A 27,113-nucleotide genomic window follows, 5' to 3' on the forward strand; every position below is an offset into this window, starting at 1 on the left:
CGGCTTAGAAATGGAGATGAGCACCAACCCCCAGAGTCGGTCACGACTGGACTTAACATCAGGGGAAACCTTTACCTTTACCTACAAGTGTTACAAATAATTACACATAGGATCCATCGTATTGGGAACTCCCAGGACTGCTCTGCAAATTCTCATCTTCCATTTTTTCTTGTTAAATGAAATCATCTCTCTGTGTCACTGAGTACATTCACACCATAGACTTAATGCATTACGACACCCCTTTTACTGCCATGACTCAATGCAATGGAATCCTGGAAGTTCTAGAGGCAGAGAAGGCTCAGGACCTTGTAAATCTACCACTCCCGGGACTACACAGCATTGAACCATGGCAATAAAAGGGGTGCATTGTGGTTCAGTCTGATGATGAAGGGGATTTGGGTTTTCACAGTCTGATGCTGCAAATGTTAGATAGTCTTGAGCATCAAGGAAATAAGAGAAGGCCGCAGGTAGGAAGCCAAGATAAGCTAGCAAGCCAAGATGAGATAACAAAGGCTTCAGATCAGTGTGACCCCTCACAGCTCTCAGAACAGGAGGAGGGTAGGGTGGATCAACAACAGCCAGGTGGTTCTGAAAGTGGTAATGAGGAAGTCCAATTAGACAGGGAAGCAAGGCTCCCAAGACATTCACTAAGGATTGCTGCCAAAAGGCTGGGAACCCAAGGTCAAAGGAATGCCTTCATGTCTTGTAAGAATGGGTAAATAAGGGGAAACGTGGGGACACATTTCAGATCAAGCAACTTTGCTTTCAGAGCAAGATCTCCTGCTTTCTTCCTGTTTTCAAGCCTTAAGTCCTCGTTCAGGTTTTGCCTATGTGTTTTGGGAAAGTATTCTTGTCTTCATGTTCCTGTTTGTATCATGTATTTTGGATCCTGCTTTGAAGATCATGTTCCTGTTTTAAGCCTTGTCATTTAAGGATTTACTTGCTGTTTTTGGGACGTTGAATTCCATTTGGATTTTTGCACTTGCTTATTGCTTTTTGCCTTTACTTTTTGCTACTTTTTAATCAATAAACTGCTTATATCAAGTCTGTCTCTGTGGTGTGTGTTGAGAGCAAGATGGACCCTCACTGAGGTGCAACAGGATGTCACGCTGCATCCATTTGATCATACAGATGCACTCTGAGAGCACACTATATAACATTTGAAAGAATTTCTGTTCCTAGTTTGAAAATGTTATTTCCTGTTTAATTATGTGGTACTTATTTTGAAAATAGTTGGTGTATTCCAGGAACTTTGTTTTTATAGCTGATACATACTATATTGAATTGGCTGAGACTTGAGGAGATACTCATTGAAAAACTATGGCAAAATGGGCTGCAGGGTGTCCCACAAAACCAAAGTTTTTGCAGTTTAATAAACTTTCCCCATGTTTTTATGATAGAGCCAATTAGGAAATGACATTTATAACCCAGGAACAAAAACCGTGTTACATAGTGTTATTGGTGGGGTTTGTGATCTCTTTTCCTACCTTACACCAGCAAGTCTGGCATGCCTCCATCTTCCAGCTCTCCCCTTCCTTTCTCCCGTCCACGCAACCTAGAAGAAGGCGGAAATCGAGAAGGCGGAAATCAATGCCAAATGTCACCTGTTGGATTTCTACCTGCAAAACCCCAAATGGGGTGGAATGGATGGCACATAATGGGGATCAAATGCAGGTAGGAGAAATATTTCATCTCCCAAAAAGATGGGAATGCATACTTTGGATAAAACACATCTATATGGATGCAAGTGACTAAAACCTGGACTGGAATCGCCAACCCAATGACATGGAAGATATCATTCCTTGCAAGTTCTTTCCAGGATGCAGCTACACAGCTACACTGTAGGACGAATGCACTTCTACACCACTTTAACTGCTGTGGCTGTCCTGACTCCTTTGAAATCATGCCATAAATGACAACATGGGACATACATCTTGTTGTAGCCCAGCCTGATCCTGAGTTTGGGCCCATTCAGCCAGTGATTATCCCTGCACCTCCTTGCTCGGGAACTCTGGGTTTGGGCCTGAGATGCAGCCAGAGTTTGTCCCAGTGGATTCTGGGACTAGAGACCGAATGGTTGCAAGCAGGCATCATGAACCACATTCCTCCCAACAGTCAAGGTCAGATCTCCAGGTACCAGATGGACATTCTAGTTTAGAAGAGGATAATGAGTTTGACAGGAAGGCAGCGATAACTCATGGGAGGAAGAAACGAGAATGCCTGCAAAGAAGCAGACGGTTGCTTTTGAAGAAATCTAATGAGTAGTTTTCTCATGAGAGAAAGACCTTGGATTCTCCTTAAAATGGCTTGCTTTCTCTGCCACAGCCAGAACTGGTAACATTGCTTATTCAAGAAAGAAGGATCTTTGCTCTGTGTATTCCTGCAGCCGTGTATCTGGCTTCAAGTTCCAGCCTTGCCTTGGCCTGTGAATCCAGTTGGATATTTCAGTGACTTTGCCGTTTGGTTTTTATTCCAGTCAAGACCTTTGCCTTGTGTTTCATCATTGACTTTATATCTTGGAATATCTTGGAGTTAATCCTGCGCTCTAGTCTTGTTTTCCTGTGGTTATCCTTGATAAATGCCTTGGAAATAACCCTGTTTGGACTATTCTTGATATCTTTTGGGACTTACTTTATTATGTATTATTACATCACTTCTACCCCGCCCTTCTCACCCATCAGGGGACTCAGGGCGGCTTACAATATAAACATACACATTAAAAACAGTTGTCATCAAATTTAAAAATCCATCAAGATTAAAAATTACAATAAAATTAAGAATATCCATTAAAATATACATAATTATACATTTAAATATACATTTAAGGTGCTTTCCATGTTCATGTGGGGTCTGTCAGTAGGTCATATGTTCTTATCTCATTTGATATCAAGTTTTGGACTATGCTCTTTGAGTGGTTTTTATAGACTCTTGCTTCATGAACGTCAAATACCTTGCTTTTGTGGATTTAAACCTATTTTACTGACTCTGAACTTTATTTTGCTTTGGCTTGCATATAACCTTCAATAAACAATTTGCTTGCTTATATTCTGAGGCTCCAGTGTGGTTTTGAGCTGTTAGATAGAAATGCATTGTCTGTAACTCCATTACTGTAGGGAAAATACAGTTCTAAGAGCCATGTGGTCACACACATCCAAAAAGGCAGAGGAACGAGAGACCAAATTGCCAATATCTGCTGGACAATGGAGGAAGCCAGGGAGTTTCAGAAAAACATCTACTTCTGCTTTATTGACTATTCTACAGCCTTCAACTGTGTGAATCATAATAAACTGTGGCATGTTCTTGGTGGTCTGGGGAGACCAAGTCCCCTTGTCTGTCTCCTGAAAAATCTGTATAAAGACCAAGGAGCCACAGTCAGAACAGACCACGGAGTGCGGACATCCTCTCACCCTCCCTATTCAACACATCATGCGACATGCGGGGCTTGAGGAATCCAAGGCTGGAGTTAAAATTTCTGGAAGAAACATTCACAACCTCAGATATGCAGATGATACCACTCTGGTGGCCAAAAGCGAGGAGGAGCTGAAGAGCCTTCTCACCAAGGGGAAAGAAAGAAGAAAGTGCAAAAGCTGGGCTGCAGTTAAACATCAAGAAAACCAAGACCATGGCAACTACACCTATTGATAACTGGCAAATAGAGGGAGACAACGTGGAGGCAGTGACAGACTTTGTATTTCTAGGCGCAAAGATCACTGCAGCCTGGAAATCAGAAGAAGATGTTTCCTTCTTGGGAGGAGAGCAAGGACCAACCTGGACAAAAGAGTGGAGAGCAGAGACATCACACTGGCCACGAAGGTCCGCATAGTGAAAGCCATGGTCTTCCCCATAGTAACCTATGGATGCAAGAGCTGGGCCATAAGGAAGGCTGAGTGAAGGAAGGAAAATACTTTTGAACTTTGGTGCTGGAGGAGAATCCTGAGCGTGCCTTGGACCTTGGCAAGACGATCCAACCAGTCCATCCTCCAGGAAATAATGCCCAATGGCTGCTCACTGGAGGGAAGGATACGAGAGGCAGAGATGAAGTATTTTGGCCACATCCTGAGGAGACAAGAAAGCTTGGAAAAGATCACGATGCTGGGAAAATTGAAGGAAAAAGGAAGAGAGGCCGACCAAGGGCAAGATGGACGGACGGTATCCTTGAAGGGACTGGCTTGACCTTGAAGGAACTGGGGGCGGTGACGGCCGACAGGGAGCTCTGGCCTGGACTGGTCCAGGAGGTCACCAAGAGTCGGAAATGACTGTGTGATTGAGCAGCAACATCCACTGAAGGGTTACGCAAGTGGTGATGTGGAACTGAAGTGACAGGTAAAAGAAGCTGAGTCATGGCCATGTGACAGGTATGACAAGGGCTACGTCATTCCCTGTTGTCTGATGGGAAGCTATGGGTATAAAAGTAAGTGCCAGGAAAGTGCTCTCTCTCTTGTCATGCTGATCTCTCGCCATGCTTGTCTTGCTATGATCATCGCTTCTCGATGTATTGTTGTTCATATATGCTGATAGCAGATCAGGGATCCTGATGTGTACATAAGGAACGAGTCAAGATTAAAGCCTCCAATGTGGATAATTGCATTGGAGAGTTCTTCTTTCTCCAGCTTAGACATGATTTGCTAAACATTTGCTAAATTCAGGTGGAATTTAGTGCATTTCATATGAAGTCTTGCAGTCTACTAAGTTGGCTAAACTCAACATGAAGAAAATGAGCCCTAAACTTTCCCCACTTGTGCAATTACTATAATTTAGTAATTTAGTAACTATAGGTGTTTTATTAAATCAGTGAGCTGCAACAAGGTCAGAGCAGAGGCTATGCAGTAAAATCTCTGCTTACACCTGATAAAAGACTCTGCAGTGTTTTGGTTTGATTTAATTGCTTGTCCTGAGACAATCAGTCCCAAGTGCAGCACAGGGAGGATGTGATAGAAGGAGCTATAGATCACGTACCTCTTCTAGCGAGGTTGTTTTGTTTTTCCCTCGACAGTAAAAACATACATAATTTAGAGGAGAACATTCCGAGGTTTACAAAATTCAAACAAAAAAGTATTGGGTTAGTTTCTATTCTGAAATTTCCAACATGGGTCGGATATCGTGTTGCAAGTACGAATTTAACAAATGACAAATAACGATGACTAACGAAAAAATTGCACGTCCCTAATGCTCACCCAAGCAGTGTGGCCGGTCGTGGCGCAAGGAGCACTCCGTCCTGCCCCGGATGCAGGTGCAAGTGGCACACGCATCCTTCTCCCAGGAAGCCCCGTCTTCGTAGCGCCGTCCTTCCCACACGCATGACAAGGGCCGGCACTCGCACTCTTCCAGGGACTTCACGCGGACCAGTAAGTCTGAATTCTGCAGAGATGACGAGACACAGGTGTTGTTTCAGGACATTCAGCAAGTATCTGCATCATGAAATTTACGCTGTTGGCACCACTTTGTGCCTCGGTATGATGCAACATTCCTTATGCAGCATACACACACACACATGCATACCTCTAAATTGGTAATATAACGATATAACACGTCCAGTACAAAATAAAATAACAGCTGAAACCAGATAGACACCTAAGATCAGACTAGATCAGTGGTTCTCAACCTGTGCGTCTTCAGACGTTTTGGCCTTCAAGTCCCAGATTTCTGGTAGTAGTAGGCCAAAACACCTGGGGAGGGACCCGCAGGTTGAGAACCACTGGACTAGATGACCTCCCGGGCCCTTTCAGCAGGAGACTCTTCCCCTTCTGCTAGTGGTGCTTCTGGGTTCAGGTGAGTGGACGCAGCATGCCTCTGGAAGGCCTCACCTGCTCCTTGACCATGTCCAGCATGGTGCCCAGCCCATCCACCAGCTCCTCCAACCTCCGGATCCGCTCTTCCGGGCCGGCCGGATCGGTCCGCAGGGCTGACCCAAAGGGAGGGAAGTCCGACTCGCTGGCTTCGCGCTGGTAGTGGCGGATGTCGGTCAGGGCCAGCGGCTCAAAGTGCAGAGGAGGAGAGTCCAGCTCCAGGAGATGCTCTCCAGGCGAGTCTGCGTACCGCTCCGCAGGGATGGCGTAAGGCAGAGGAAGCGGGTCTGGCTCTGTGAGATGGCGGGAAAAAGATACGGAAGAAAATGTGGCATACGAAATCAATCATCAGCCAATACTGGTTAGTAGCCAGCTGCAATAAATCACTACTGACCAAGAGGTAATGAGTTTAAAGCCAGCCCAGGTCGGATTGAGTGCCCGACCATTAATAGCCTAGCTTGCTGTTGACCTAAGCAGCTTGAAAGACAGTTGTATCTGTCAAGTAGAAAATTTAATAATAATATTAATAATAATAATAATAATAATAATAATAATAATAATAATAATAATTTCATGGAATAATAATAAACATTGCATGGAAAGTTCCTTGAAAAAATTGAAGGAAAAGCTGATAAGGAGAAGACCTGGCTCTGGCTCACGAATGGGACCCTGAAGAAGGAGACAGAAGGCCTGATCCTTGCAGCCCAGGAGCAAGACATCAGGACAAAGGCCATTAATAATAATAATAATAATAATAATAATAATAATAATAATAATAATAGAAGACCTGGCTCTGGCTCACGAATGGGACCCTGAAGAAGGAGACAGAAGGCCTGATCCTTGCAGCCCAGGAGCAAGACATCAGGACAAAGGCCATTAATAATAATAATAATAATAATAATAATAATAATAATAATAATAGAAGACCTGGCTCTGGCTCACGAATGGGACCCTGAAGAAGGAGACAGAAGGCCTGATCCTTGCAGCCCAGGAGCAAGACATCAGGACAAAGGCCATTAATAATAATAATAATAATAATAATAATAATAATAATAATAATAATAATAGAAGACCTGGCTCTGGCTCACGAATGGGACCCTGAAGAAGGAGACAGAAGGCCTGATCCTTGCAGCCCAGGAGCAAGACATCAGGACAAAGGCAATTAAGGCCAAGATTGAAAAATCAGCTGACGACCCAAAATGCAGACTGTGCAAGGAAACCGACGAAACCATTGATCATATCCTCAGCTGCTGTAAGAAAATCGCACAGACAGACTACAAACAGAGGCACAACTATGTGGCCCAAATGATTCATTGGAACTTATGCCTCAAGTACCACCTCCCAGCAGTAAAGAACTGGTGGGATCACAAACCTGCAAAAGTCTTGGAAAATGAGCACGCAAAGATACTGTGGGTCTTCCGAATCCAGACTGACAAAGTTCTGGAACACAACACACCAGACATCACAGTGGTGGAAAAGAAAACGGTTTGGATCATTGATGTTGCCATCCCAGGTGACAGTCGCATAGATGAAAAACAACAGGAAAAACTCAGCCGCTATCAGGACCTCAAGATTGAACTTCAAAGACTCTGGCAGAAACCAGTGCAGGTGGTCCCGGTGGTGATCGGCACACTGGGTGCCGTGCCAAAAGATCTCAGCTGGCATTTGGAAACAATAGGCATTGACAAAATCACGATCTGCCAATTGCAAAAGGCCACCCTGCTGGGATCTGCGCGCATCATCCGAAAATACATCACACAGTCCTTGACACTTGGGAAGTGTTCAACTTGGGATTTTGTGATACGAAATCCAGCATATCTATCTTGTTTGCTGTGTCATAATAAAATAATAATAATAATAATAATAATAATAATAATAATAATAATAATAATATGTTTATTTATACCCCGCCTCCATCTCCCCCGAAGGGGACTCGGGGCGGCTCACAAAACAATATTAGATAAAAACAGTGACAATAAACAGTACATCAGTAAACAAAAACAAACACCAATTATAAAATTTAAACATTAACCTATGAAAATGAAAACACACTTAATAAACACGGAATTAAAAACAGTGAAGTTGAGTAACAGACGAGTTAAAGCACACTTTGTTATAAGTTGTAAACTCAAGATAACAGATAAAGTGCTACAAATTCATTGGAGGTTGATTTGGGATGGGGAAGACCCTAAGTAGTATCAAGTTAACCAGGAGAAGTGCGACCGATCCAGGAAAGGTCAAGGAACATAATTAATTATGGGGGGGGGGGGGGTGGTCTTAAAAATTTAGGTACCGCTTTATGTGGGGAGGCTAATTTAACTAATTTACAACACCATAAAAAACTCTAGCAGTGTGCAGAAAGAATGAGGAAGTACTCCATCAAGGACTCCCGTGTCACAAGTGTACGACGAAGCGGCAGCTTCCCCGTGTGTCTGGAATCGAACATATCCTAATGAAGCCGGAAGCTTGAAAATGTTAAATTGCCTCTGTGTCTGTCTATATATGTCGTATATCTAATGGCATTGGAGTTTGATGGAATTTCCTTCTCTGGAGCCCTTTCAACCGAAGCCAGATGGCCGTCTTTCAGGACTGCTTGGACTCCTGCCTGGCACAATGGGGCTGAACTACTAGATGACCTTTCGGGGTCTCTTCCAGATCTATGATTCTATGGCGGTCAAGCGGTGCCCATTTGATCACTAGCAGCACTGCGCCCAAATAAATTATCATGCAGAAGCACCCGAGAAATGGGGCAGGGTTCGTTATGCAAATGCAATTAGCATGCATGCTTAATTTGTGTCTGGGGCCTTTGTGCTAATTAATTAGGAGAGGGAGAAGGGAGGTCTGTGGATCTGACCCAGAATGGAAGGGGCTCTCAAATCCCTAGAATTGCAAGGGACCCCCAAAGGCCATCCAGTCCAGCCCCCTTCTGCCAGGCATTCAAGCAAAGGCCTCCAGAGAAATAGACTCCAATGGACTCAAACATAATCTAGATTCCAGTACTCCAAAGGCTATCTAGTCCAAACCCATTCTGTGAGGATAAAAGACACAATCCAAGCCCTCCCGACAGATGGCCATCCACCCTCTGCTTAAATACCTCCAGAGAAGGAGATTCCACTGGACTAAAATATAACCTGTATTCCATTATTTCTTAGGGACCCCAAAGGCTCTCTAGTCCAACCCCATTCTGCGAGGATGAAAGACACAATCCAAGCACTCCAGATAGATGGCCATCCAGCCTTTGCTTGAAAACCTCCAGAGACGAAGACTCCACCAGATTACCAAATCATCTATATTCCATTAGAGTTGGAAGGGATCCACAAAAGCCATCTAGTCCAACCCCATTCTGCAAGGATGGAAGGCACCATCCAAGCCCTCCTGACAGATGGCCATCCAGCCTCTGCCTAAAAGCCTCCAAAGAAGGGGACTCCACTGGACTAAAAAATAATCCATATTTCATCCGTTGGAAGGGACCCCAAAGGCCATCCAGTCCAAACCCATTCTGTGAAGACACAATCCAAGCCCTCCCAACAGATGGCCATTCAGCCTTTGCTTAAAAGCTTCCAGATAAAGAGACTCCACTGGACTAAAATGTAATCTATATTCCATTAGTTGGAAGGAACCCCAAAGGCCATCCAGTCCAAACCCATTCTGTGAAGACACCATTCAAGCCCTCCCAACAGATGGCCACCCAACCTTTGCTGAAAAGCCTCCAGAGAAGGAGACTCCACAAGTTTACCAAGTCATCTATATTCCATTAGCATTAGAAAGAACCCCCAAAGACCATCTAGTCCATCCCCTATCTGACAGGATGGAAGACACCATCCAAGCCCTCCCAACAGATGGCCATCCAGCCTCTGTTTACAGGCTTCCAGAGAAGGAAAGCGACTCCAAAGCCCATTCTTTCAAATGTCAAGGCCTTGGGGGCAGCCAAGCGGAGGGACGGCGTTGGCACAAGGCTGCCCATCAGGGGCTCAAGGATGACCGGTTGGCCGTACGCCCGGCTGCCCCCCACCTGCCCCTCTCCAGAAGGAATTTCCCCCTGCGGGGCTGGCCTCCCTCCATTGCCAGGACCCCTGGAAAGCGAGCAAGCCAGCAGCTGTGTGGGGCAAGGGGCATGGATAGCTCACACTCCCCCCCCCCCATGACCTTATGGGGAGGAACGGAGACCACAAGCCCCCAATTAGCGCAGAGGGGCCCAGGCCAAAGCCTGGAGGCTCATTAGCTGCACAGAAAGGCTTAGGATGGGCACAGCGGGCGGCAACTGGAAAAGAGGGCATTCCTGGCATTGGGACAGAGGCTGTGAAACAGGCAGGACGAGAAAGAGCTCTATGCGGTTGTGCCTTTGGGGGACCACAACTCCCAGCATCTCCCTCAAGGCACAGAAACCCATAACCGTGGTGCCAAACTGTGTTCATTCTACAGTATAGATGCCTTCTTGCTTCTTGTGGTTAGATCGCATCTGTAGCAAGAAATACGAGGGTTGGATGAAAAGTAATGCCTCCACCTTCGTTACTTCGGTCTGATGGGAATACAGTAGAGTCTCACTTATTCAACACTCACTTATCCAACGTTCTGGATATGTTTTCAATGCGTTGTGATATTTTGGTGCTAAATTCGTAAATATAGTAATAACTACATAGCATTAATGTGTAATGAACTACTTTTTCTAACAAATTTGTTGTATAACATGATGTTTTGGTGCTTAATTTGTAAAATCATAACCTATTTTGATGTTTAATAGGCTTTTTCTTAATCTCTCCTTATTTTCCAACATATTTGCTTATCCAACATTCTGCTAGCCCGTTTATGCTGGATAAGTGAGACTCTACTGTATTTTAATAAATCAAATGCAGAAATAATAGAAGCAACACTCTAAAAACAGAGGAGTTCCAGACATGGGAACCAGGGGCAGTTAAAGACTCTGAACAAAGGATGCCCCCAGGCAAGAGAAGCCAGGAGATGAAGTTATTCAATGCTAATTAAGGTGATTAACTACAACATTCACAATGGCCTTCAACTGACAAAGAATTCTTCTCTCACCCTGGACTTTCCACAGATATATATAAACCTTCCTTGCTTAGTTTCTCCAGACCTCACAACCTCTGAGGATGCCTGCCATAGATGTGGGCGAAACGTCAGGAGAGAATACTTCTGGAACATGGCCAGACAGCCTGGAAAACATACAACAACCGTGCAGAAATAATCCTTAAAATGTGCTCTTTAACTACCACTATTCACTTTCCCACATCATCACCAGACAATTGGATACATTTCTGCCAACGATGAACATGTTTTCCAAAGCTGTTGTGGAAGAAGTCGACACTCTGTTTCTGCAACCGGCGTCTCACAGGACCCATTGTGCACAGATCTTCCGACAGCCAAGCAAAGCCATAATGTGACCCACACGTTCTTGTGAAATGCCGATAAGGCTTGAAATTTCTCTTTGAGTGATACGACGATCGTCCTGGATCAACCTGTCAACCTTTTGCTTGTGAAACTCGGTGGCTGCTGTCACAGGACGTCCAACTCTTTGTTTGTCACGCAAGTCAGATGTTCCCACCTCAACATCTTTAAACTCACTCACCCAATGATGCACAGGACTCACATCAACACAATCCCCATAAACAGCTTGCATTCTTTGATGAAACTCCTCTGGGGTGACACCTTCTGCTGTCAAGAATTCAATGACTGCATGTTGCTTAAGTCGCATTGACCAACCGTCTACGCAGGGTTCCCTACTTCGCACTTTAACAACACAACCGTTCAATGCTAAGGCTTCCCGCCAAATGGAACTAACTGTAGAGGAGAGTCTGCTGAACAAGCCAGGATCTGCCGCAGACCAGGAGGCATTACTTTTCATTCAACCCTCGTGGAAAATCCAGTTTGATGTCTTTGGCAAGTTGTGTAACAGCGTGGTTCGGGCGAAAGTCAGCTGTGGTCTCATGACCTGCGTCCGGAGCCTCTTTCCCAGGTAATTGCTCAATTAGCGCCCCAGGCTTCCCTTCTCCTCTATCAGCTGCCAAGAAGTTTGTGTGCCATTTCTGGATTCCTCAAAAGAGGTTGAGCAAGAGGAAATCTTGGAAGGGACACTCATTCAGTGCCGCCCAAGACATTTCACCACCCGAGGCAGCAAAGAAGCAAAAAGTTTCCCAACTACCCATCTACCTTGACACATCCACCTATCCATCCCATTTAATACAACACCCAGGACTCAATTTCAGACAAGATAATAGCAGGCCTTATTGAAATGAAGAGGCTGGGTATTTTTTATCAACCAATATAGTCACATATAGAATTATCATAGAATAATAGAGTTGGAAGAGACCATGTGGACTATCGATTCTAGTCCAAAGCCCTGTCGTGCAGGAAAAGCACAGTCAAAGTACTCCTGACAGATGTTTAGAAGCCTCCAAGGAAGGAGCCTCCACTAGATTCTGAGGCAGAAGGTTCCACTGCTGAACATAGAATCATAGAATCATAGAATAGTAGAGTTGGAAGAGACCACATGGGCCATCCAGTCCAACCCCCTGCCAAGAAGCAGGACATCGCATTCAAAGCACCCCCAACAGATGGCCATCCAGCCTCTGCTTAAAAGCCTCCAAAGAAGGAGCCTCCACCATGGCCCCGGGGAGAGAGTTCCACTGCCGAACAGCCCTTCTCACAGTGAGGAAGTTCTTCCTGATGTTCAGGTGGAATCTCCTTTCCTGTAGTTTGAAGCCCTTGTTCCCTTGTGTCCTAGTCTGCAGGGCAGCAGAAAACAAGCTTGCTCCCTCCTCCCTATGACTTCCCTTCACGTATTTGTACATGGCTATCATGTCTCCTCTAAGCCTTCTCTTCTGCAGGCTAAACATGCCCAGCTCTTTAAGCCGCTCCTCATAGGGCTTGTTCTCCAGACCCTTCATCATTTTAGTTGCCCTCCTCTGGACACTTTCCAGCTTGTCAACATCTCCCTTCAACTGTGGTGCCCAAAATTGGACTCAGTGTGATTCCAGGTGTGGTCTGACCAAGGCAGAATAGAATAAGGGGGAGCATGACTTCCCTGGATCTAGACGCTATTCCCCTATTGACGCAGGACAGAATCCCATTGGCTTTCTTAGCTGCTGCATCACATTGTTGGCTCATGTTTAACTTGTTGTCCACGAGGACTCCAAGGTCTTTTTCACATGTACTGCTGTCTAGCCAGGCATCGTCCCCCATTCTGTATCTTTGCATTCCATTTTTTCTGCCGAAGTGAAGTATCCTGCATTTGTCCCTGTTGAACTTCATTTTGTTAGTTTCGTCCCATCTCTTCATATGGTCAGGAAGTTCTTCCTCATGTTCAGGTGGAGTCTCCTTCTCTGTCATTTGAAGCCATTGCTATGTTGAGTCTTAGTCTCCAGGGCAGCAGAAAACAAGCCTGCTCTCTCTTCCTTAGGACACCCTCTCACATATGTGTACATGGCTCTTGTGTCTCCTCTCAACCTTCTCTTCTGAAGGCTAAACAGACCTAACTCTTTAAGATGCTCCTCAGAGGGATTCAAGGTCTCCAGACCTCTGACCCTTTGGGTTGCCCTCTTCCTTTGGACTCTTTCCAGCTTAAGTCAATATCCTTTTTAAATTGCTTTGCCCAGAATTGGACACAGTGGTATTCTAGGTGAAGACTTCTGACCAAAGCAGAAGAGAGAGGCACCAGGACTTTCCTCGATCTGGACACTCGACTCCTTGGATGCAGCCCAAAATCCCATTGGCTTTTTAAGCTGCTGCATCACACTCTTGGCTCATGTTCAGCATGTTCTCCACAAAGATTCCAAGATCTTTCTCAGATGGATTTTTGTCGAGTTAGGCGTCACTCATCCTGCATCTTTGCATTTCATTTGTTCTGCCCAAGTGGAGTATTGTATATTTTCCCTTGTTGAAATACATTTTGCTAGATTTGGCCAATCAGCTCTCTAATCTGTCAAGGTCATTTTGGATTTTGATCCTCTCCTCTGGAATATTAGTTATCCCTCCCATTTTGGCCCCATCTGCAAACTTGATCAGCATACCATCTAAACCAGGGGTCCCCAAACTTTTAAAACTTGGGGCCAGTTCACGATCTCTCAGATCATTGGAGGGCTGGACTATAGTTGGCCAGGTGGCCACCAAGCAATATTTATTTATTTATTTATTTGTTTATTTCCAATATTTCTACCCTACCCTTCTCTCCGAGGGGACTCAGGGTGTCTTACACAACTGGCAGGATCACTACCAGTACATCACAATACAATAAAATAAGAATAAAACAGTTAAAATAGTTAAATAACATAGTAAAATACAACATATAAAAGATTTAACACATAATAATAATAATAATAATAATAATAATAATAATAATAATAAGCCCAACTCCTTTCTGCCTTTGTGGATCAAAAGCACAAGCAAAGCACCCCTAACAGATGGCCTCCCAGCCTCAATGTTAATAATAATAATAATAATAATAATAATAATAATAATAATAATAATTGCAGACTGTGCAAGGAAACCGACGAAACCATTGATCATATCCTCAGCTGCTGTAAGAAAATCGCACAGACAGACTACAAACAGAGGCACAACTACGTGGCCCAAATGATTCATTGGAACTTATGCCTCAAGTACCACCTCCCAGCAGCAAAGAACTGGTGGGATCACAAACCTGCAAAAGTATTGGAAAATGAACATGCAAAGATACTGTGGGACTTCCGAATCCAGACTGACAAAGTTCTGGAACACAACACACCAGACATCACAGTTGTGGAAAAGAACAAGGTTTGGATCATTGATGTCGCCATCCCAGGGGACAGTCGCATTGACGAAAAACAACAGGAAAAACTCAGCCGCTATCAAGACCTCAAGATTGAACTTCAAAGACTCTGGCAGAAACCAGTACAGGTGGTCCCGGTGGTGATGGGCACACTGGGTGCTGTGCCAAAAGATCTCAGCCGGCATTTGGAAACAATAGACATTGACAAAATCACCATCTGCCAACTGCAAAAGGCCACCCTACTGGGATCTGCACACATCATCAGAAAATACATCACACAGTCCTAGACACTTGGGAAGTGTTCGACTTGTGGTTTTGCGAAACGAAATCCAGCATATCTATCTTGTTTGCTGTGCCATACAACGTCGTTGTGTTGATAATAATAATAATAATAATAATAATAATAATAATAATAATAATAATAAGATTTTGTATTTGTGGAGCATTAGAGGTGGAGGATATCGCACATGTACTGTTCAGCTGTATAAGAAAGAGAGAGACCAATACCTCAGGCCATACATTATTCACAAAACACACTGGGACCCACATATTAAAACTTCATTTTGGTTGGCCGGCCAGAATCCTAAAATAACACACAAAACAGCCCTTTTCCTATTCAAAGCAACACAGCTGAGAATTGCATATTTGGAATCAATTGGGGTAAACTGTGGAGGCGATCCAGATATTTGACCTGAACGGGATCTTGTTAACAGCTTGTTTATTTTAACTTCTTTTGTACCGCGGGTTGTATGTTGTATGTATGTCTATGTGTTAAATGTTTTGATACGGCCGATGGGCTAATCAATAAAACATGATTTATAATAATAATAATAAAAAGAGGGTTGGAAGAGACCCCTTGGACCATTTAGCCCAACCCCCTTCAGCCTTTGTGCCACGGGGGCCGGATAAATGGCCTCAATGGGCCGCATGTGGCCCCTGGGCCGTAGTTTGGGGACCCCTGATCTAAACCTTCATCCAAGTCATTAATGAAGATGTTGAGCAGTATTGCGCCCAGGACCGAACCTTCTTCATGGCATCCAAATAATAGTAACTTCTTTCCAGGATGAAGAAGAAGAACCATTGGGGAGAAGCACCCTTTGGGTTCGGTTGCTTAACCAATTGCAGATAATAATAATAATAATAATAATAATAATAATAATAATAATAATAATAATAATAATAATAGACGAAAAACAACAGGAAAAACTCAGCCGCTATCAGGACCTCAAGATTGAACTTCAAAGACTCTGGCAGAAACCAGTGCAGGTGGTCCCGGTGGTGATGGGCACACTGGGTGCTGTGCCAAAAGATCTCAGCCGGCATTTGGAAACAATAGACATTGACAAAATCACCATCTGCCAACTGCAAAAGGCCACCCTACTGGGATCTGCACGCATCAACCGAAAATACATCACACAGTCCTAGACACTTGGGAAGTGTTCGACTTGTGGTTTTGTGAAACGAAATCCAGCATATAGATCTTATTTGCTGTGTCATAATAAAATAATAATAATAATAATAATAATAACAACAACAACAACAACAACAACAACAACACAACGACAACGACAACGACAACGACAACGACAACAACAACAACAACAACAAAACTTTATATACCACCCTATCTCCCGGATGGGACTCAGGGCCGTTTCCAATCATAAAAACAACATAGATTACATAGCAACATAATAACACATTATTAAGCAAAGTAAAATAATACAATTATAGCAATAAATAACACTTACATGACCTGATCCACCCAACGGGAGCATTGCGTAGCCCACTACCAAATAAAACTACATTTATATACATTTATAGCAATCTGTCTATATGCATGACTATGCTTCATCTTTAACTTCAGTAAATTAACCGGCTGTTAGGAATTGTGGGAGTTGAAGTCCAAAACACCTGGAGGGAGGACTGAAGTTGGCCCATGCCTGTTTCAAAAGGTAAAGGGTTTTCCCCTGACGTTAAGTCTAGTCGTGTCCGATTTTGGGGGTTGGTGCTCATCTCGTTTTCTAAGCCGAAGAGCTGGCGTTGTCCATAGACACCTCCAAGGTCATGTGGCTATTGGCATGACTGCATGGAGTGCCGTTTCCTTCCCGCCAGAGCGGTACCCATTGATCTACTCACATTTGCATGTTTTCGAACTGCTAGGTTGGCAGAAGCTAGGGCTAACAGCGGGTGCTCACCTTGCTTCCTGGATTCGAACCACCAACCTTTTGATCAGCAAGTGCAACAGCTCAGCAGTTTAACTCACTGTGCCACCAAAGGCTGTTTTAGGAAGGCCTTCTTCTCCTTGATGAGAGCTTGCCCCCTTTCCCAGCCCAGCGATCCGGCCATTTGCCAAAACCAGAGCCGAGACCCCGCAAGCAAACCTTGGCCCGAAGCCCTTTTCCAGCTTGTTTTGCTTTCCTCTCCCCCTTTTTTCACACTGTTCCCAGACTTGGCAAATTGTCTCAAAAATATTTAAGACTCAAGTTAATCACTTTGATTAACCATGCCCCTTTCCCCCGTAATCCCATTAGAGTCTGTAGCCGGGGCCGGCCGTCACAGTTTAGATCGCAGTTGCTTCTTTATGGAGTAGAGGTTGGAAGGAACCCGGCATTATCCCACGTGATAAAGGCTGCATCTACACATTGTGGAATTAATGTGGTTTGGTTCCACGTTAACTGCCATGAACTTTCAGGGCTATGCAACATCTTTATCAATGACTTGGATGATAGAAGACAAGCTTATCATATTTGCAGATGGCACCAAATTGGACATGAACCTGTGTTGTGATGCAGCAGCTTAAAAGGCCAATGCGATTCTAAGCTGCATTGAAAGAAGTAGAGACTCTACATGGAGTAAACTCCTAGTCCCACTCTCTTATGCTTTTGTCCTGTTTTGTCTTTCAAGAACAGCCTTAAAACACTGTGGTAATAATGTAGCAGCTCTTGAATATTTTATTTAAAGACGCTAAAAATCCCTTACCTAGATGACCCTTACTCAAAAATCTTGTTTTTCCATGAGAATGTTGACAGGACGTGTTCTGCCTGACATTTGCTCTTTGCTCACAATATAAAGTCATGCAAATTGCAGTAATTATTTGGCTGCTGGATGATACGTGGGATGAACTATGAACATGTCACCTGAGGATAGTGCAGACGTGGAGCAAACTATGGACACTTCACCTGATGTGATGAGTAATGAGTTATTTAAGTTACAAGGCAACTACACATGTCCAAAAGGATTATAATAGTCAGCAAATTCCATTGTCAGTTAGCTTTCTGCGCATGCTTCTGTAAAATTGTATAAATTGGAAAGCCACTCCAGGCAAGGTGTGGCATTGCATTTTTTTGGGCATTAGCGAACATTGTCACCTGCTCTTGGTCAAAAGTAAACTATCTTGAAGACAACGTCCGCTTTCTTCACCCGCGTCCAAACGAAATTCCACAACAGTAAGTAAATGAAACTGCTTTACTTCAGCAAAATGCAAAGTACAACATACTCAGTGGAATAATGCAAGAGGTAGCAAGGAAGTCTTAGGGCAAACCCAGATCTTAGTCTCTGATAAACTCCCAAATCAAATAGCAGTCTTACTCCAAACAAAGAAACAGCAATAAATCCAGATGCAGACTCGAAGCAGGCACACGGGGAGCGAAGGCATTAGAGTGTTGTGACTCAGCTACAGCATAGCCAGAGTGAGGATGAAGAAGGGGATTCTGGGTTTCAGATACAAGAGCCAGATGAGTCAGACGATGAAATACAGGATGAATTTCAGGATGATGATATGGGAATGAGAATACAGGCTGATTCAGAGGCTCAAGAAATGCAGTTTGAGCAGAATGAACTGTTGAGCAGAATGAACTGTTGACCCCACAAGCCGTAGATAACAGCCAGAATGACATTCCCATGGGAATTAATGAACAAGAGATGTCTCAAGCCCCGGTTCAGGTGCGAGATAATGAGGACCTTGAATTATCTAGGGCGGACCGGTTGTTATGGAAAGGTGTTCAGCCCCATAGGAGTGTAAGACTGGCGGGCAAGAGAGAGGCCTCCTCAGGAAAGAGGAATGCCTTTCTGGGGTGCTTTTAAAAGTGTGTGTTTGCCGTTAGATTTTTGTCAAAGCAAATCCTCGCTTCATCTGTGTGGATGTTCTTGCTTCATGCTTAAGAAAGATTATTGTTCCTGGATCTTTCAAACCTTTGGGCCTTTGTTCTTTGGGATCTATCGTTTGCTGTTTTGGCTTATGGACTTGTGGATTATTATGGCTCATGGTTTAATGGATTTTTATTGACTTTTTTATTGCCTGTTTTGATTTATATCTCTTTTGCTCAATAAAACTACAAAAGACTTTCTCCTGTGTCTGACTGGGTGTCTATAGCAAGGTGAACTATTCTGAGGTGTAACATAGAGTGAGTTTATTACCAGCAAGAGCTGGCTGCACCTGCTTCTGATTTATAGCCCTGAGTTCCCTCACAGCTGCTAGGGCAGTTCCCGATTACTCGGCTGCATTTCTAGCTGAATGACGTCTCTGCTCTGTTTCCTTTCGCCTCTCCTGAAATGTGGGTACTTGCAAAGTCTCCTCCTCAGATTCCAACTCTCCCTCAGATTCATGAACACTTTCCTGCTCCCCTTCCTCTTGGAATTCCTTTGGCCGGACCTCACTTGGAGTAATAGCCTTGTGTCCGGTTCTAGGCAAAGACGTTCAAGAAGGATATTGATAAGATGGAATGTATTGTCGAAGGCCAGAATCACTGGTTTGCTGTGAGTTTTCTGGGCTGTATGGCCATCTTACAGCAGCATTCTCTCTTAACGTTTCACCTGCATGTGTGGCTGACATCTTCAAAGGTTCTCTTGGCAATGAAGCAAGTGGAGTGTCTGTGTGTGTGTGTGTGTATCCATGGAATAATGTTGAGGGTGGGAGGAAGAAGTCTTGTCTGTTTGAAGCAAGTGTATATGTTGCAATTGGCAAGCTGGAATAGCATTGAGTAGCCATGAAGTTTGCAAAGTCAATCAATTTGCATAGAGGTAGTCTGGCCTTTGTTGCCTGGAGGCACCCTCTGTCTGGGAGGAGTTAAGTGACTCTTGATTGGGCCAGTTAACACTTGTCCCACCTTGGACATTATTTCACAGGTACTGTATAAATTCGAGTATAAGACGACCCAAATATAAGCCGAGGCACCTAATTTTACCACAAAACACTGGGAAAACATTGACTCAAGTATAAGCCGATAGTGGTAAATTTCAGAAATAAAAACAGATACCAATAAAATGACATTAATTGAGGCATCAGTAGGTTAAATGTTTTTGAATATTTACACAAAGCTCAAATTTAAGATAAGACTGTCCGACCCTGATTAAATCATTATTCTCATCTTCTTCAATGTAAATGGGCTTATGTATCCTTTTAATACAGTAGAGTCTCACTTATCCAACACTCGCTTATCCAACATTCTGGATTATCCAACGCATTTTTGTAGTCAATGTTTTCAATATATTGTGATATTTTGGTGCTAAATTCATAAATACAGTAATTACTACATAGCATTACTGCATATTGAACTACTTTTTCTGCTAAATTTGTTGTCTAACACGATGTTTTGGTGCTTCATTTGTAAAATCATAACCTAATTTGATGTTTAATAAGCTTTTCCTTAATGCCTCCTTATTATCCAACATATTCGCTTATCCAACATTCTGCCGGCCCGTTTATGTTGGATAAGTGAGACTCTACTGTAATAATAGAGTAAAATAATACATGTAATAATAATAATAATAATAATAATAAATACAGGAAAATAATACATGTAGTAATAAATAGAGTAAAATAATAAATGTAATAATAATAATATCAGAGTGAAATAATAAATGTATTATTATTATTATTAATAAAAATAGAGTAAAATGAATGTAATAGTAGCAACAATAATAGAGGAAAAATAATAAATATAATAATACCAATAATAATAGAGAAAAATAATAATCTATATATATATAAAAGAGTGATGGCATCACAGCAACCCACAAAACAACAAAACTACAGGCCCCCCAACCTCGAAATTTGACAACACAACCCATCATCCATGCCTCTAGGTTAATACAACAAAACGAAAAGAAAAATAAAGTCCTAATTAGAGAGAGAGGAATAATTGCTTTTATCCAATTGCTGCCAGTTAGAAGGCTAAGCTCCTCCAACTTGGTCTCCTAGCAACCCAATAAAAAATAATAGAAAACATTAAAAAATAATTAAAAATACTAAAAAATTCATACAATAAAATACTATAACAACAGAAAATAACTAAAAATAATACAAGAAAATAATAAAATATAATAAATAAAAAGATAACTTACAATAAAATTAATAAAAAATACAAATGTCAAATAAAAATTATACAACAATTTTTAACCAATACCAGCACCACTTTGCCACAGCAACGCGTGGCCGGGCACAGCTAGTGTACCATATATTCCAGAGAGCACTGAACCCAGCCAACAACAGATCTGGACCTAACATTCGAACACAAACAATGCCTTCTAATAACCCGGGCACCGCCAGATTCACAAGCTAGTATTATATAAAACATCTTACAAAAGATAGGGATCCATCAGTGAATTAAATACTGGCAAAGTTTTGTGCGGCAACTATAGAAATAAGGAAGCAGTTTGTGATGAATGATATCAGGCTACTGCAAAGGGGAGCAAAATTGCCTGCAAGGGTTAGGAAACAAGAAGGATGCAAGGCCATGTGAAGCCAGGATACAATCTCTCTACAGTGGAAATCCCCATTTGGATAATATTTCTTGTCCCAGAAAAGGAACTCATAGGAATCACCTCCCGCCCACCCTTTGGCTGCTGGCTCCGAATCAGAGGGCAACGTCCCTTTCTGTCTCGGCCTCTCCGCTGACCTCCTCTCTTGCTTCCCTTTCGCTTTGTGCTCTTTGGGAACGGAGACGTGGGCTGCAAGCTGCCTCTTAAAAGCCAGCTGGATCCCCTCCAAGGCCCACGGATCCCACAACAACAGGAACATCTGGCCCAGCTGTGCTCACTCTCTGCCATGGATGTCACAGCCTCGGAAGGGAGGAAACTTTCCCAAAGTCAGAGGACGGCTTTGATCCGCATTTCTCCCTTTGATTGATCCCTCTCAATGGATGAGCTTTCTCTCTGTTGCATGGCCAACAGCTCAACAAAGTTACTTCAGGGGAAGTTGGCCATTTTGTGCCTTCAAGTTGACCCAAAAGAGGTTTGTCATGGACTTCCTCTGAGGCTGAGGGCCCTTCCACACAGCCATATAACCCAGAATATCCAGGCAGAAAATCCCACAATATCTGCTTTGAATTGCCATATATTCCAGTTCAAAGCAGATCATGTGGGATTTTACTCAGCTGTGTGGAAGTGTCGCTTGACCAATGATACCCAAGATACTTCATCACTATGATACTGCACCTTGTTGATGGGAAGTTTCCCACCGGCATGGAAATTATCTATGAGACAGATGGCAAGCTACTTAGCCTCAGAAAGCCAAAACCAAGGTCACAACAACATCTGTTATAGAACTCCAGTACGCTGATGATAGCGTAGTCTGTGCTCATTCAGAAGAAGATCTACAAGCCAACCTAAACGCCTTTGCAGAAGCATACGAGAAGCTCAGCCTCTAATTGAACACTGAGAAAATCAAAGTGCTCTACCAGCCAAAGGCACCAACCAATCCCTCTGCAATGATCTTGACAGACTAGAGAGATGGGCTGAAAATAACAAAATGAAGTTCAACAGGGACAAATGCAAGATACTTCACTTCGGCAGAAAAAATTGAATGCAAAGATACAGAATGGGGGACACCTGGCTAGACAGCAGTACGTGCGAAAAAGATCTTGGGAGTCCTCGTGGGGAGGAAGGTGAACATGAGCCAACAATGTGATGCGGCTGCTAAGAAATCCAACGGGATTCTGTCCTGCATCAATAGGGGAATAGCGTCTAGATCCAGGGAAGTCCTGCTCCCCCTTCTTCTATTCTGCCCTGGTCAGACCACGTTACCTGGAATCACACTGCGTCCAATTCTGGGCACCACAGTTGAAGGGAGATGTTGACATGCTGGAAAGCGTCCAGAGGAGGGCGACTAAAATGATCAACTGTCTGGAGAACAAACCCTATGAGGAGCGGCTTAAAGAACTGGCCATGTTTAGCCTGCAGAAGAGAAGGCTGAGAGGAGACATGATAGCCATGTACAAATACGTGAAGGGAAGTCATAGGGAGGAAGGAGCGAGCTTGTTTTCTGCTGCCCTGGAGACTAGGACGCAATGGAACAAGGGCTTCAAACTACAGGAAAGGAGGAGATTCCACCTGAACATCAGGAAGAACTTCCTCACTGTGAGGGCTGTTCGGCAGCGGAACTCTCTGCTGCAGACTGTGGTGGAGGCTCCTTCCTTGGAGGCTTTTAAGCAGAGGCTGGATGGCCATCTGTCGGGGGTGCTATGAATGCGATTTCCTGCTTCTTGGCAGGGGGTTGGACTGGATGGCCCATGAGGTCTCTTCCAACTCTACTATTCTATGATTCTATGATTCTGTGCTGGAAATACAGCTTGATGGTGTAATGTTAGAAAATGTTGACCATTTCCACTACCTTGGCAACCACCTCCACAAAAGTCAATTTCGACACCAAAATACAACACCACCTGAGCTCTGTGAGTGTAGCATTTTCTCGAATGAAGCAGAGTGTTTGAGGATCTGGACATCCACAGGGATACTAAGGTGCTTGTTTAGAAAGCTATTGTCCTCCCAACCTTGTTTTACACCTGCAAAACGTGGTCTGCCTACAGATGTCACATTCAACTCTTGGAACGATTCCATTAGCGTTGCCTCTGAAAAATTCTGCAAATCTCTTGGGAAGACAGGTGGACAAATACCAGCATTCTGGAAGAAGCAGAGACCACCAGCATTGTTCCTATGGCATCAACTTTGCTGGGCTGGCCACATTGTCCGAAATTACCACCTCCCAAAGCAGTTGCTATACTCCCAACTCAAGAACAGAAAACGTAATGTTGGTGGACAAGAAAAGAGATTGAAAGGTGGACTTAAAGCCAGCCTTAAAGACTGTGGCATAGAACTGGGAAGCTATGGCCCTTGACCAACAGTAATGTGGAATTTGAAGAGGCACGAATGGAGGGCGAAAGGGAGAAACATATGAAGAAGAAGAAGAAGAAGAAGAAGAAGAAGAAAAAGAAGAAGAAGAAGAAGAAGAAGAAGAAGAAGAAGAAGAAGAAGAAGAAGAAGAAGAAGAAGAAGAAGAAGAAGGCGTGTCAAGCTAACTCCTGTCAGGACTGCCTTCCATCTCGAAACCGATGTCCTCACTGTGAAAGTTCATACGGATCCAAAATAGGTGTCTACAGTCACCTAAGAACCTACCACCAAGCCCCTACACTTGGAAGGTAATCTTACTCAGACACGAGGGATTGCCAATGATGATGAGAATGAAATTCAATGTATTTTATTATCAGTGTAGACTCCTATAATGCAGTTAAACTGCATTAGATCGGTCTACACTGACCATATATGGCAATGTAGATAGGTCTCTTGTCAAATACTAGTATCGCTTGACCACCCAGCTTCCAATTTGGAGGAGTATAACTCTCTGAATTCCTCAGATGGTTGCACAGGAATGCGGAATTTTTCATAGAATGAATGCAGTTTGACACCACTTGAACTGCCATGGCTCAATAGTTATGTGATCCTGGATGTTATCATTTTGCAAGGTCCCAGGTCCCAGGACTCTGTAGTATTGCACCATGGCAGTTCAAGTGGTATCGAACTGCATTAGTTCTACAGTGTAGATGCACCCTAGTGTTGTCACCACCCTCCAGTTCTTACCTGGGAGGTTGTCACAGTGCCAGGGACGATGTGGGAAGCCGCTGGGCGAAATCTCTGCCGTCTGCCAGTAGCCCTGAAGAAGAAAGGAAGCTGCCTTCAAAAGTGCAGAAGGGAAAAGGAGTATGGAAGACATTGCGGCTGGCAAAATCAAGGAGGAGGGCAGAGAAGAAGAAATAAAAAGAAAACAAACACAAAAACTTAAGGGTATGACAGAGTTGGGACTACTATGTGTGATGTGGCAGTTAAAAAAGCCAAGGGAAGTCCTAGTCCCACTCTCTTCTGCTTTGGTCAGAATAGTCCTGTGTCCAGTTCAAGATATGGATAAGGTGAAAGGCGACCAGAGAAAGACCACCAAAATGATCAAAGGCCTGGAAGCCATGATTCACTATGAGGAACGGCGTACAAAGGTGGGCATAGTTTTGCCTGCCTTGGATTTATGTACCTTGTTCTTGCATATATTGGTGAAATTATTTTAGAGACTTTCTCTGAATGGATTTTTGGGACTTTTGCTTTTATGGACATAACCTGGTGAACGTCAATTCCTTTTTTATATTTGCTTGCATTTCATATATCTGTTGTGGTTCAGTCTGATGATGAAGGGGGATTTGGGTTTCAGCAGGTTGATCAAGGAAATATTGAAGGCTCTGAATTGTCAGAAATGCAGGTTGATCAAGGTAATGTTGAAAGCTCTGAGTTGTTAGAAAGGCCGCAGTCTAGCAGGGAAGCTGAAGTTAGTGATAAGGATGACCTTTCACAGGATTTTGAATATCAACAACGTCCAGATGAATATCAACAAAGTCCAGATGGCTCAGGCAGTGAGGCAGAGGAGTTTTCCTTAGACAGACACGAGATTAAGGTTGAGAATTGGTCCCAGGCGTTCTGTGAGAATCCCAAGCAAGCGCGTGGGAGCCAAAGCTCAGAGGGAAGTTTTTCTAGCTTGCAAGCATGGTTAAAAAGGGGTGAAACTGGGGAAGATTTCAGACAGAGCAACGTTGAATTTGGGAGCTTAACTTTTGTCTTGTCTCTGCTCATGGAAATAGATCCTCACTTCGGTTCCTGCCCAGATTCTGTGTTTGGATTGTATTTTTGAAGCTCATGCTACCTTGTTTCTTCAGGATTGGCTGGCTGTTTGGAATTTCGGCACAAGAGCGTTAGAATAGCAAACAAGAAAGAGGTCAGAGGCCAAAGAAATGCATTCATGCTATGCAGAGAATATTAAAGGGTGTGCTGAGAGAGAAATCTTTGTCAAAAGCAAAGTCTCATTGTGGAGTATAGAAGCTAGCTCTTGCTTTCCTGATTACCTTGCAGCCTTGTGTATTCAAGTTATGAGACCTTGTCAAGCATTCATGGAACTTGTTTTATGCCTTATGTTTTCTTGGATTATTCTATGTAGCTTTGTTTTTGCATCAATCTTTTGAAACTTTACTTTTGCTTTTAAGAACTACTTGTTTCCTATCTTCCAATAAACTACAAAAGACTATACCCTGTGTGCAGCCTGGTGTATTTAGCAAGATGAATCTAACCTGAGGTGCGACAGAGAGGACGGCAGGGGAATAAATCCCAAGACCTACAGGTCTGTCATGTTCTCAGGTCCCAGCCTTCTTTGTCTTCTCTTAAAAACCCACATTTTTTTGCTGTCTGGAAGCGCCCTAAGTCTTACCAGGAACTTGCTGGTCTTGTCCCCCAAGACACTGGCGAAGGTGATCTGGAGATCCAGGGGCAGGATGAGGCTCAGCACCTCCTCCCCGCCGCTTTTCCCAAAGATGAAGGGCTCCTGGCAATCCACAAAGAGTGTGATGCGCAACGGCTCCAGGTTGAGGGCCAGCCGGACCCAGCGGCTGTGGGCAAAGGGGTTGCCGGTAGGGAAGACCAGCCGGGCGGGCTCCATGTTGTGGACAGCGCGGTAGTCCAACCGCAGGTGGTCGGCACGGGTGTTGGAGACCAGCTGCAGAAGCGGGTGCCCATCCCTCTTGAGAGCGGCTGGCGAGACCAGGGAGATGAGGGTCCCCTCAGAGCCCCGGCTCTGTCGGGCCACGAAGTGGAAGCCCAGGGCCCCTTGCACTGTGGAGAGCAGGTAGACCGAGTAATCCCAGGGCAACGTCAGGTGGGGGACCCGGGGGCGGAACTTCCAGGCCGGCACCCCCGGATCAGGGCCCTTGGCCTTGGTGACCCCCAGCACCGAGCGGGTGATGTTCAGCGCCTCCAGGAGGTCAAGGACTGCAAGGAAGAAAGGAAGACAATCTTGAATCCCAGATGAGGAACACCTCTGTAGTTAACCATCACGCCAGTCCAGTATAAATCAGCAAGCAGCTTATTGAAGAATATAGAAAAAGAAAAGCAATAAAATGGTAAAAACAAGTTTGTCCAAAGATATGCAATAACCCCTTAACTCCAAGATACAGAGGTAGAATTCCAAAAACCAAGAATATAAAATATCCAGATAAGCACGGCAGCATAAAATCTAATACACAGAAGTCCAGAATAATCCCTTAGACTTGGAAAACAAGAACTTTGATAGCTGAAAAGTGAAACTAAAAATTCTCTTGACTATGGCTTGATGCAAGATGTTCATTAAACTCCAACGTTGCCCAGACTGGTCTAAAACCATTTCCCTGCTTCATATAAAGCTTTTTCTGTCTCATAGACTGCCAAGAAATCATTTTGTTTACTTTTACAAGCAGATCATTAGCTAACAAGTGCAATGATCTTGAACA

At 43.8% G+C, this 27,113-nt stretch overlaps 1 protein-coding gene across 1 annotated transcript in view; it reads right to left on the bottom strand.

The window, feature by feature from the left end:
- kcp (kielin cysteine rich BMP regulator) overlaps positions 1–27,113 on the bottom strand; it is a 176,061-nt gene that overhangs the window by 122,207 nt on the left and 26,741 nt on the right. Inside the window, exons 3-7 of the mRNA XM_062982751.1 lie at positions 26,060–26,616; positions 24,400–24,472; positions 5,805–6,079; positions 5,175–5,358; positions 1,488–1,555 (exon numbers count right to left, since the gene is read on the bottom strand). Of these exons, the coding sequence (XP_062838821.1) occupies positions 1,488–1,555; positions 5,175–5,358; positions 5,805–6,079; positions 24,400–24,472; positions 26,060–26,616 (1,157 nt within the window). The remainder of the gene's footprint in view (positions 1–1,487; positions 1,556–5,174; positions 5,359–5,804; positions 6,080–24,399; positions 24,473–26,059; positions 26,617–27,113) is intronic.

Source organism: Anolis carolinensis, chromosome 5 (assembly GCF_035594765.1).
Source record: "Anolis carolinensis isolate JA03-04 chromosome 5, rAnoCar3.1.pri, whole genome shotgun sequence".
NCBI classification, from domain to species: domain Eukaryota; kingdom Metazoa; phylum Chordata; class Lepidosauria; order Squamata; family Dactyloidae; genus Anolis; species Anolis carolinensis.